Here is a 13842-nt window from a genome sequence, read left to right on the forward strand (position 1 = left end):
GACTAACCTGGGACCTTGAGCTGGAGCACTGTATTGGAAAGCAGGAGATACAGGCCTAGAATCTGGACCTTTCACTGCATCTAGCACCAACTAGCTGTGGATTTTTGCCTGACTACAGTTGGGACATATGCATGAGATTCTATGATTCTATACCTGGGCAAGCATTTGGCAGCACAATCCTACCCAACCAAAGCCTAGCCCTGCTGAGTGTACTTAGTTGAGTAGCTGAGCAGACATTTGTACAACTAAATTGTGCCCAGAATAGAACCGCAAAATATACATGCCAAAACTGGCACTTGTGCACCTAAGTTAATTAAGCTGTTCAGATTTGTTTACAGAGAACACCTTAACTTTAGTCTCAGGGATTCCTACATTTTACTTCATCTTTGATTAAAAAAAACAACACACCTCTCAATACGGATTGCAATTTAAATTAACAAGAGGGTACTTGCCTGAATAATTGCAATGAAAAAGCAAAACACAACCACATTTGTTTCAGTGATCATATACCAAGAAGAGAATTTTTTTAACCATCTCTCTTTGTACTACTCATCCGGACAAAATTTCCATAAAAGATTTCTAGAAATTTCATAGTAAAAATAGGTAGGCACAACATTAGACATGCCCTCGTCTTCCTCTCTTTGCAAATCTATTTTAAATATCTGCGTTACAAACATTTCACAGGGACATAAGCTGAGCTAGAAAAAGAAAATTTAATCTGTAAGACATAGTGTACATAGCAAGTGTGATCAGAAATTTAGAGAATGCATAAACTACAAGTTACTGGGTCATACTAAACAAATACTAGTAAAATCTTTATATCAGAACATTATGTATTCTATCTATGGCATACTATATGCTACAGAAAAACTGTCAAGAATGCTTTAGAGACTTTTTAAATACTGAAGTAATTTTCAAATCTTTCTGTCTGTGAAGCAGCATTCTTTAGTTATCTCTGTGCAAGGGTCAAAGGGAGCCATAAAATCCTTTAACACCAATTGTGGAAAGCTTTCCTGAAGTATCAAGACTTTAAAGTTAATTAACTTAGACTCTTCCAGCTCTAGGAGTTCCAGTTCCCAATGAGAAGTCATGAATTTCCCCTTTCCTAATATTACAGGGTTCTAAGGTCTAGCTTTGTAAAATCTCAAGAGAGTAGACTCTACAGGCTTTACATCTAGAAAGGAAGTCACTGGCCTAGCAATAGATACAAATAAATCAAATACAGTTATTTGATGTCTTTAAAACTTAAATAGGTGGTGTGAAAGGGGAAAAAGGAAAAAACCTTTTAAAATAAATCAGAAAATATTCAGTCCAATTTCCCCAGATTTTGTTGCACTCTCAAAATTTAATGCAGAGGCTGATCATAATATTTAACAAAGATTCAAATATTCATCCAAATGTACTGATAAAAAGCAAAGTTATAAAAAACTTAACTAAATTTCTTCCCCTCTCATCTGTTCAGATTTTACCTGATTGATTTGCTTGCCACCTGTATTTTTCTAGTTCTCAGTTATGGTAGTTCCTCCTACATCAGTTATTGTGAATTTCTGTTACTGTACCACTACTAATGCAGGGCCACGCATGTTAATGATCAGACCACCAGCACAGATAGGACCCTCATGTTAAACGATATTTGTAGCACTTTGTAATACAAACGTACTCAGATCACAATTACATGAGTCAGTAAAAACACTGGAGCCAAGTGTAGGCTCTTTCTCTTGCTTCTATTACCTTATAGGCAGCTGCACCAGGGGTACTACAAGAATGGGATTTAACACAAGTGGTTAGTGGAAACACAAACTAATATCGCATGAGGACTACTGAAATACCAACACTGAAAGTCTGTGGCTGGTATAAATCAGTGGCTACAAATGAAGCTGTAGCAATTTAGCCCAGCTGAAAATCTGGCCCTTTTTCATCAGGAAGGATATTATGGCCTTGGATCAGCAAGGAACATTAGCTGAAGCCAAACTCTAAACATCCATCCCACTGACTTCAGTGGAACTATTCTCAGGATTAAAGTTAGATAAGTACTTAAGTACTTGAATCATGGCTTAAATGCAAAAAGGTGATAATGGAGCACTGAGTCTTACAGGAAAACTAGAGAAGGTTTAGGAAATATCTGAAGTTAAGGGTCCTGTAACAATATTTAAAATTAACCATTTCCTTTGTTATCAGACACATTTATAACAAAAGAAGATAAAAATTAATCTACACTCATAAAAAAGGAAGAAAATGTTGGAATTTATGCACTCCTCATTAGATTAACATCCAGTTAATATAAGAATTTCCATTTATAATATTAGAGCTGTGGGAGCTTTATTAACTTGACAACGACTTGCAGTAATCACTGTCTTTCTCTACTTTTGACAAAGCAAATTAGCAAAAAGAAATAAATAAAACACAAAAGAAAGAGAAACCCAACAATCTGGAAATTCTTTATAATGAAAAAATATACCCAGAAGAGAAAAAAGAACACAGAAGAGAGAATAAGAAGAGAGTTGTTCAGCAAGAAAACTACTACCAACAGAATATAAAACAAATCGTTTTTAAAACATTAAAGTGAACGAACAGTAAACTGTTTCTTCTCCACAACTAAAATGGAATAATTCCCATAAATACAAGCCACGCAATAATGGGTACCCTTTACAATCTTCTATAATTTTGAATGTGTGTGTTCAGTAGTACTGCCAACAGCAACATATTATCTTAACTTTTTTCTGGGGGAGGTAGGAAAATGATGTAAAAACTGTTTACAAATTCTCTTCTGTCCACATAAGAGCTCCATTCCCCATTACTAAGCTGCCAGTACAACTTATTCAGCACACAGAGCTCCTGAATAAGGGCTCAAGTTTCTCAAACAACTTTGTCTGGTAGTTACATTTAACAAGTTGTACAGGAAGTTGTGTCCAGACAGTCTCTGATGGCTGGAATGGCTGTTATAATCCATGTTTGAAACAGGTGGAGAAAGGAGAAAATTCTGAAGCTAACATCTCCAACTACTACCTGAGTACTACTTTGTGTTGGCTAAAAAAGTATAAATACACCATTGCAATTATTTGCCTAATTTAGATTTCATAACTCCTTCAGCAACCACAGTTCTGATCCATATCTCAGCAGCATATTTGTCTTTATTGTTTTCATATAGCTCAGCACACCCATACCCTCATTCTCTTATTACATCCCTTGGTTGCAATAGAAAGAAAAAACATGAAACAAAATCCAAGAGTGATTTGGATTGCAAAATAAAGTCAATTGGTTATTCCTATGCTACTTAAGTGTGCACCCTAGAATAGATGTTTCTTTACAGTATTATATTTGAGTACTGGCACAGTTAGGGGGGTCATAACATTTCATTCTGAGCTTAGTAGCTGATGAAATAGGCATAACTTCTCAAAATTTTGCAGCAGCCCAATTAAAAAAATACAGCATAACTATATTATGAATATTACATCATAACCATAACTGTATTGTTAAATTATGAATTAGTTATTATAGATTCATAGATGCTAGGGTCGGAAGGGACCTCAAAAATCATCGAGTCCAACCCCCTGCATAAGCAGGAAAGAGTGCTGGGCCTACATTACCCAGCTAGATACACATCTAGCCTTCGCTTGAAGACCCCCAGGGTAGGGGAGAGCACCACCTCCCTTGGGAGCCCGTTCCAGACCTTGGCCACTCGAACTGTGAAGAAGTTCCTCCTAATATCCAATCTAAATCTGCTCTCTTCTAGCTTGTGGCCATTATTTCTTGTAACCCCCGGGGGGGCCTTGGTGAATAAATACTCACCAATTCCCTTCTGTGCCCCCCTGATGAACTTATAGGCAGCCACCAGGTCACCTCTCAACCTTCTCTTGCGGAGGCTGAAAAGGTCCAGTTTCTCTAGTCTCTCCTCGTAGGGCTTGGCCTGCAGGCCCTTAACCATACGAGTGGCCCTTCTCTGGACCCTCTCCAGATTATCCGCATCCTTCGTGAAGTGCGGCGCCCAGAATTGCACGCAGTACTCCAGCTGCGGTCTGACCAGCGCCCGATAGAGGGGAAGTATCACCTCCTTGGACCTATCTGTCATGCATCTGCTGATGCACGATAAAGTGCCATTGGCTTTTCTGATGGTTTCGTCACACTGCCGACTCATGTTCATCTTGGAGTCCACTAGGACTCCAAGATCCCTTTCCACTTCCGTGCCACCCAGCAGGTCATTTCCTAGGCTGTAGGTGCACTGGACATTTTTCCTCCCTAGATGCAGCACTTTGCATTTCTCCTTGTTGAACTACATTCTGTTGTTTTCTGCCCACTTGTCTAACCTGTCCAGGTCTGCTTGCAGCTGCTCCCTGCCCTCCGGCGTGTCCACTTCGCCCCATAGCTTAGTGTCATCTGCAAACTTGGACAGAATACATTTCACTCCCTCATCCAAGTCGCTGATGAAGACATTAAAGAGTATCGGTCCAAGCACCGAGCCCTGCGGGACCCCACTGCCCACACCCTTCCAGGTCGAAACCGACCCATCCACCACGACTCTCTGGGTGTGACCCTCCAGCCAATTCTTCACCCACCGGACTGTGCAGTCATCCAAGTCACAGCCCCTTAACTTGTTCACCAGTATGGGGTGGGATACCGTATCAAAGGCCTTCCTGAAGTCCAAGTATACAACATCCACCCCTCCTCCTGCGTCGAGGTGTTTTGTAACCTGGTCATAAAAAGAGACTAGATTGGTCAGGCACGATCTGCCTGCCACGAACCCATGCTGGTTTCCCCTCAGCATAACTTGCCCTGCCGGGCTCTCACAAATGTGAGCCTTGATAATTTTTTCAAAGACTTTGCCAAGGATGGAGGTGAGACTAACTGGCCTATAATTGCCCGGGTCCTCCTTCCTCCCCTTCTTGAAAATGGGAACCACATTGGTCCTTTTCCAGTCCTCCGGGACTTGACCCATGCGCCATGAGCGTTCAAATATTCCCGCAAGTGGCTCTGCAATGATGTCGGCCAGTGCCTTCAGTACCCTCGGATGGAGCTCATCCGGGCCTGCCGACTTAAAGGCATCCAGTTCTTCCAAGTGACCCTGCACCACCTCAGGGTCCACGCATGGAAGTCTGGTGCCTTGCTGCTGCCTCCCTACACTCCCAGTGAGAGACTTGTCGTGCCTCTCGCTTAGGAACACTGAGGCGAAGAACTCGTTGAGGAGTTCAGCCTTGTCCCCTCTGTCCGTCACCAATTGTTTCTGCCCATTTAGCAGAGGTCCTATTCCTCCCTGGGCCTTCCTTTTACTCCCTATATATCTAAAAAACAATTTCTTATTGTCTTTTACTTGGGTTGCCATCCTCAGCTCCATGGTAGCTTTGGCCTGTCTAACTGCCTCCCTACAAGCACGAGCAGAAGAGGTATATTCCTCTTTGGTGATCTCTCCCTGTTTCCACTTTTTATGTGCTCCCCTTTTGGCCCTTAGTCTGCCCTGGATTTCTCTGGTCAGCCAGGGAAGCCTCCTGGCCCCTTTCCCTCTTTTACCTCTCACGGGGATCGTCTCGCTTTGTGCTCGAAGGATAGTTTCCTTAAGGCACAGCCACCCTTCTTGGGCTCCCATTATTTCAAAACTACTACTCTGTAGTGTGTCTTTCACTAATCGCCTGAGTTCACTGAAATCAGCTTTCCTAAAGTCCAGCACATTCACCCTACTAGTTACCTTACCCACTCGATGCCTTATGTTGAATTGTATTTTTAGGTGATCACTGTCCCCCAGATGGCTACCGATCTGTAGGTCCCCTACTATGTCATCCCCCGTTGCCAATACCAGATCCAGTAAGGCATTCCCCCTAGTGGGACCATGTACCTCCTGCGTCAGGTGGCGGTCCTGTACACAGGTTAGAAACCTGTGTGAGCGGTGGGACTTTGCTGTCTGTGTCTCCCAACAGATGTCCGGGTAGTTTAGGTCCCCCATGACCACCGCCTCTTTAGCTTTTATGTTGATTAGATCCTTATAATTATATTACGCTCATCCCATAGCCACCACCATTGTGGCCAGGCAGATCTGCGCTGTGCCAGGTTGGGAAGTGGCTTTGGCAAAAGTGTGTTTTCTTGCTGCAGTCCTTCCCAGTCTAACCTGCACAGTGTCTTCTGAAAAGAGATACATGGTGCAGATGGAACTGCCCCATGTGCCTCTCTTCAGGAGGCCCATTTATTTCCAAGCTGCTGGTGCCACAGGTTGAAACTGCCCCATATGCCTTGATTTTCTGGAGACACATGGAGCTCAACTGAGAAGCTGCAGCAGAGGCAGCACATCTGACTGCACTACATTATACAGGTAGGTGCACTGCTTCTGCTTTAGCTCTTCTGGGTTCAGCTCGTGTCAAGAAGGGAGAAGCAGCTAAAGCAGGAGCTTTACAGACTTACTTAATCCATTGCCATATATACCAACTCAATGAATGAACAAGATAGGAATAATTGGTCAGGCTCTGAAGATACTAGCTCTGAATAAGAACCACCATACGAAATCAAAACCAATATAACATTCTCTCTCTCTCAATGTCCAGTACAAGGTATATCAGAAAAGTGTAAAAAGCCAGTGCCTTATTTACAAATTAAACTTCCCTGTAATTGTAAATATTCTCAACCACACAAAACACCCATTTTGGTTTTTTTACTACTACTAAGCACTGTGCCAAAATACAATTTTGTGATAGTCAGTTCCACAGGCTCATTATGCATTACATAAAATATGCATTTTCTCGATTCGGTTTTAAAATTCAAACCAACCTTTTCTTATATATCATTCCTTCAATTCTTCTCTCAAATCAGCTCTACTTTGTACTAGACATTAACATTTCAATACTAGAAAAGTCTGTGCACATTCACGTATATATCAATATATATAACACGTTATACATTTAAATAATACACTGTGTACAGTATATTTATTCCCTTCTTGCTTGCCACAAGTGAAAAGGAAGATGGGTGGGAAAGGATATGAGCATCTGAAAACTTTGCTGACGTTCCCATAGAATCATAAAAAATAGTGTTGGATGGGACTTCAGGAGGTCCTTTAAGTCCAGCTCCCTGCTTAAAGCAGGACCATCCCCCAACTACATCATCCCAGCCAAGGCATTGTCTAAGTTGGGTCTTAAAAACCTCAGAGGATGGGAGAGTCCATAATCTCTCTGAGTAACCTGCTCCACTGTTTTAATACCCTCCTACTGAGAAAGTTCTTCCTAATATCCAAAATAAACTTACCTTGCTGCAATGTGAGACCATTGCTTCTTGTTCTGTCATCTGTCACCGAGAAAAGTCTAGCTCCATCCTCCTTTGAACCCTGCTTCAAGTTACTATTAAATCCCTTCTCAGTCTTCTCTTCTCTAGACTAAATACATCCAGTTCTCTCAGCCTCTCCTCAGAAGTCATGTGCCCCCAGCCCCCTTACCATTTTCATTGCGCTCCACTAGAGTCTCTCCATTTTTTCCACATCCTTTCTCTAGTGGGGGGGCCCAAAATTGAACACAGTACTCCAGATGTGGCCTCACCAGTGCTGAACAGACGGGAATAATCACTTTCCTTGACCAGGATGCCATTAGCCTTCTTGGCAACAAGGGCACACTGTCAGCTCATATTCAAGCTTATTGTCCACTGTAACCCACGTCCTTTTGTGCAGAGCTGATGCCCAGCCAGTCAGCCCCCAGCTCCCTTGTACATGGGATTGTTCCATCCTCAGTGCAGGACTTTACACTTGTCCTTGTTGAACCTCATGAGATTTCTTTTGGCCTAGTCCTCCAATTTGTTGAGGTCACTCAGAATCCTAGCCCTATCCTCCTGCGCCTGTACTACCCCTGCACCTCTGCCCAGCTTGGTGTCATCTGCAAACTTGCTGAGAGTGCACTTCCAGGTTGCTGATGAAGATACTGAACAAAACTGGCCCCAGGACCAATCCCTGGGGCATTCCACTGGACACTGGCTGCCAACTAGACATTGAACCATTGATTACTACACTCTGAGCCCAATGCTACAGCCATTTACTTATGTAAAGTGTGTATAAGAACTTGTTTTTCTTTCAAAGACCTATAAGAAATGACACATTCAAAATGTCCTTATAAAATTTTTAAATACAAAAAATATTATACCAGCTATGTACATTTTCACTAATCTTAGTCAAGTTTAAAATACAGCAAAATTTAAGCCAAAAACATAAATAGCATAAAATATCCTTCTCATCAAAATTAGCATAATCTTTTTTGTAATACTATTCTAAAAACCATCTAGGATGATAGCTATTAGGGCATGCTAATTAACCACTGTCCACAACATCCTACTTGATAATTCTACGGGGAGAAGAAACCTGATGTAAATATATATACACTTAGAACACAGATACATGCATTTAGACCCAGCTTTTTTCCTTATCAAAGCAATTCATTGAAACTTAGTTTGTATCTTAATGATAGCTAAAAATGACTCCATAATGACATATTTTTCTTGGATAATTGAATACAATTCACATAAAAGGACAATAAATCCAAGAAATGCTTTAAAAATGAATTTCTTTCTTTTTTTTTTTCATAGATAGCATTACCTTTGTTACTGAAATCATCAATCAGTACAATTTCTGCCAAATACTTCCTTGGTGTTCTTTTAATTACGCTGTGTACTGTTCTCATGAGTGTGGACCATCCTTCATTATGGAAGACAATGATAACACTGGACGTGAGTAGGTTCTCATCATAATGCCAATATTTGCATCTGTAAAATAATTTATCCTGTTACACTTAGATTGTTAATATTAGTCAATAATGTGTCTGTACAGATGAAATCTTAACTCATACTTTTGCTTTAGATTAAAGATAATCAGACTCACAGCACAGAATAGCATTACAGTATCATACAATCATGAGATTTTAAGACCAGAAGGGAGAATGATGATCATCTTGCCTGATCTCCTATATAACATGCCTATAAAAAAAAACAGCATCCAGGGTTTTGAAAAATCTTTAAAATTTTTAAATCTTTAACACCAAAAAATCAGAAATTTAGAGTAAAGGAAGTAGTCTAATGTTTCCATTTGTATTACTTGTTTAGGATACAAAACTTAGACAGGCTAGCAGATCACTATTATGAACTTATTAAATGGATTGTTGCCCACTCCATCTCAAAGCTGCAGTTTAAACAATCCATTCAGAACTGAACACATTTAAATACATAGTAATTAAATAAGCAGAAAAGACAGAAGTGCAGCAGCTGCATATGAAAAACTCAGGTACCAGCTGCTGAACATAGTTTTTATAATGCAGAAAGCACTGGTAGAAAACTGCTACTTAAAGAGCAGAAAGCACTGGTAGAGCTACTTAAAGAGATTTTATCTTTGCTGTAGAAAAAAATTTAGCCACTGGCAATCACTGGTACATATAAACTGTCAGCTGTAATGAACAACAGCTAGCACTGTCCTAAAACCTACCCCCTCCTCCCAACCCCCAAAGACAAAAGAAGCACCGTACGTTTTTACTAGATCTACTTCTGGTGACTTGCCCAATTCTGTGCAACTGTAAAATGTTTTTAAACAAATAAAACAACAATGAACAGGTAAGCTACCAAGAACAAATTCAACCATGGCCCAATAAGGCCACCTTCTTTTTAAATACATAATGAGAAAACAAACATTAACTGCATTGAAAATTTCAAGCAATGAAAGCAAACTGTGTGACCTAACAGACCAACCATTTTTAGAAAAAAACAAAGACTTCGTGGGCCATTTTAGAATCACAAGCATAATGTAAGCTAATACCATATTTACCTGAATTCAAGATGACTTCAAAGTTAATACAACCTCCCCAGTAATGAGATACTATTCATGGAAAATATATACATTTGTTATAAATTTTCCATGCATACAATCTAATTTTTGGAGGGTCATCTTAAATTTGTCCCCCTAACCACTGCAACAGGGAAAACACTTGCAGGGTTACAGGCAGTTGGAACAGGGTAGTCAGGCAGCCTACTCCCTGCCCCCAACTCCATTTGCCTCTTCTGCTACATAACTCCAATTCCGTGGTGGCTGCCCCGCCCCCAAGGAAGGCCCCTACCTGCCCCTTGCCCTCCACTGCTGCCTGTTCCCCTCCACCACCCCACTGCCACTTACCCTACTGCAGCTCTTGCTCTGGCTCCACTCTGACCCAGGCCAGAGCACAGAGCAGCATGCAGGGGGCAGTGGCCATGGGGGGCAGGAGGCATGGAGGAACAGCAGCTATAGCTCCCACCCCAGGTCAGGACTGGAGTGAGACCAGAAACCCAACCCTATCCCTACATACATACTTGTACTCATATCCACAAAATGAGAGGCTCTTTGCCCCATGTTGAATATGGGGGGGAAAATCCCTTCGTCTTGAATTTGAGCAATATGGTATGTTAATACCGAGTACCATCTGGTTGAAAATGTATTTAGAATTCTGAGCATCTAAAATGTTAGTACCACACTTGCATACTTCATGCATAGTTTCCCCAAAATTCAGCCCACCTCCCCAAATAAAGGTGAGTGTCTTAAGGCGGCAAGCTGATTTTTCTGTCTAGAACAGAATCACCCTGCTTTGATTCCTACTCCAATGTGCAGCAGCAGCAACACTATTCAAGCAGCTGAGGAAGTCAGTTGACTTACTGGCTCATTGTTCTTCATTCCACAGGTATTAATATTTAATCTATCCTTTTAATGGCCTCAGTTACACTATCAAGCGAACAGTTCTTCAGGCAACTTTGCTGTCTACTAGCAACTCCTGGTTTCTTCTCCTATCCCATAGTCCTGGAGACTCCTAGTCCATATTTCTGACAACGATCAGTACAAGATGCTGTCATAGGAAAGTGCAAGGAAAGTTGTGGGTAACTATGGAATAACCCGCTCAGAGAAAATTATTTTCTAGTCCCCAATGCTTAGTCAGCTTATGTCCTAAAACATACAGGTTTGTATACCTTATAAATGTTTTATTCTACCTAAAGCAACTGTAGGCTTAAGTACAGATAGTCAAAAGGCCAAGGCTAAAAGGCACCCTAGGGGAAAACCAGGAACAACGGTCATAAACTCCCAGAAGGAGGTTTCAGACTGGATATAAGGAAAAACTTCTTTACAGTTTGTGGAACAGACTCCCAGTGGGCGTGGTGCATGCACCTACCCTGGAGATCTTCAAAAGGTGACTGGATGCACACGTTGCTAGGGTTATTTGACCCCAGCAGTCTTTGTTGCCTAGAGCAGGGGGGCTAGACCCAATGCTCTCATGAGGTCTCTTCCAGCCCTAAACTTCTGTGAATTTGTGATTTCAGTCTTTGCAGGTTAGTCTAAACTGCAAAGATTAAACTGAGAAACAACTGGACATACATTTACTTTTGATTCAGGAAATGCAATCACATGTCTGCAATGGCTCAGGCCAGAAGCTTGGGGGGGTGCGCTAGAGCATGCACCTTTGGTGTACAGCCAGCATGGGATACGTGTTCCCCTCTTCTTCGTGCTGCCCCTGAGATCTCTGGGATTTGCAGTCCAGAATCACGAATCACATCAGCAGGATTCCGCAGGGTTGCTCACAGAGCCAGACACAGGCATGGCCAACCTGGGTGGCCACCTGGCACCCAGACAGGAAGGGGGCCCGAAAATGGTAATTTTTCCTATTGTCTGATTATTATTACCATTATCTCTGGTGAAGGGAGGCCCGATACTAAAAGTTCACCTGGAACTGCCAGGAGTCTAGGTTTGATTACTTAAACCAGTTTATGTGCAATTTTTGTCCCTAGCCACAATGTCTCATCATTCATACAAAAGTTTTGATTTTTTTTTTTCAATTAAGTTTAAATCCTATTTTCTTGTGACAGCTAGTCTCAAATGTTTCGGGCTCTTTAAAAATGTATTTGTGTGAGTGTAAAACATTCAGCCTTTCCATTTCATAACATTCCCCATTTTCTTGCATGATTAAAAGAGAAAATAGTATCTACATCATATTTCCCCTTTCCAAATTAATGATCCCAAGCTTTTTAGTCTGTCCATGTCTCTAAATAATATTATTTACCCATGAATCCCTTCTACTCCTACTGTTTTTTAAAGATATACATAGTAATGAGCTGTAGACATAAAAATACATGCGATGCCATTACTATTTTGTCAACATTTTGTATTCAGTTCTTCATACATTCTAAGATTTTCTGTGTGTTCTGACCACTACCAAACACTAAGTGGAAAGTTTCTGAAATGCCCACAGTGACTTAGACCTTTATCCTTGAGTAATTACAGCTGACTTAAAAACAAACTATTTATATAACTAGTTCAGATGATTCGTTTGAAAATGCATTAGGTCATATATCTATATTAGAGGCTGCCCTGCCCAATCATCATCTTCTAATTTATTTGGTCCATCTGAAATTGCTGGTAGTCTCCCTTAATCTTAACTAACCTAGGCAGCTTCACATTTTATCACCTTACCACTCCTTTTTGAGATATTAATGAGATTAAACCTAGTACAGAAAATAAAGTAATACTACTGTGAACCTTTTGCCACAGTGAAACTTAACTTTTTTCCACTCCCACACATCTCTCAGCTAGAGAAGTTTCTGGTAAAAATAAGATACTCCAACTTTGTTTTCTGCATATGTAACCTGCATGTCTCCATTTTCCAAGAATACCAACTAAAAACAGATCTGTAAGCTGCACATTTAATATGCCCCATGTATATATCCCTAACTTCCCTTGGACGGTCAACTGTAAAGAATTCAACATCTGCTTGAAAACAAATGATGTTCATTATGTAACTGAGTGTTTCAAAGATAAAATCCACAAAGCATCCAGGGCTGAAAAAAAGAGTTGGAGTGTTTTGGATATATAGAGACATTTGTCCGGATTATATATAATTTTATTTGTACAAGGGGAAAGAGTGCAAGAGATAGCAGTAAGCTCATATTCTTATTCATGCCAGACCAAATTTGAAATCTGGTATGCACAGGCTCTTCTGTTATTCCTGTATTAATGTAAAAGTTGTTGGAGGTTATACACTAAGCAAGAGTTTCCCTGTAAGTTAGCTGAGGAAAAGATTTTCTACTATACATATTACTAAAGAAGAGTATACCTCCTCAGCTTGCAGTTGTAGCAAGGCAGTTAGAAAGGTCAAAGCTACCATGGAGCTGAGGATAGCATCCCAAGTTAAGGATAACAAAAAATTATTTTTCAGAATATAAGGAGTAAAAGAAAGGCCCAGGGTGGAATAGGACCACTACTGAATGGGCAAAAGCAATTGGTGACAGTCAGGGGGGACAAGGCTGAACTCCTTGATGAGTTCTTTGCCTCAGTGTTCCCAAACAAGGGGCAAGACCAGTCTCACAATGGGACTGTAGAGAGGGAACAGCTGGGCGCCAGACTACCAAGTGTTGACCCTGAGATGTTGTAGTGTCATTTGGAAAGACTGGCTGTGTTTAAGTCGGCAGGCCCGGATGAGCTCCATCCAAGGGTACTGAAGAAACTGGCTGATGTCATTACAGAGCCACTGGCATGAATATTTGAGCACTCATGGCACACGGGCCAGGTCCCAGAGGACTAGAAAAGGGCCAATGTGGTCCCTATTTTCAAGAAGGGGAGGAAGGAGGATCCAGGCAACTATAGGCCAGTCAATCTCACCTCCATCCTTGGCAAAGTCTTTGAAAAGATTATTAAGACTCATACATGTGAGATCCCAGCAGGAAAAATTATGCTGAGGGGAAACCAGCATGGATTTGTAGCAGGTAGATCATGCCTGACTAATCTAGTCTCTTTTTTATGAACAGGTTACAAAACGCCTGGACACTGGAGTAGGGGTTGACATCGTTTACTTAGACTTCAGGAAGGCCTTCGATACGGTATCCCACCCC

At 41.1% G+C, this 13842-nt stretch overlaps 1 protein-coding gene across 3 annotated transcripts in view; it reads right to left on the reverse strand.

The window, feature by feature from the left end:
* Positions 1-13842, reverse strand: part of GALNT7 (polypeptide N-acetylgalactosaminyltransferase 7) — a 104699-nt gene that overhangs the window by 21978 nt on the left and 68879 nt on the right. For all 3 annotated transcript variants that reach the window (XM_090036187.1, XM_090036185.1, XM_090036186.1), the window contains exon 3: positions 8552-8718. In XM_090036187.1, the coding sequence (XP_089892313.1) occupies positions 8552-8718 (167 nt within the window). The remainder of the gene's footprint in view (positions 1-8551; positions 8719-13842) is intronic.

This window comes from Crocodylus siamensis, chromosome 2 (genome assembly GCF_052110815.1).
Source record: "Crocodylus siamensis isolate JL-2025a chromosome 2, ASM5211081v1, whole genome shotgun sequence".
NCBI lineage: Eukaryota > Metazoa > Chordata > Crocodylia > Crocodylidae > Crocodylus > Crocodylus siamensis.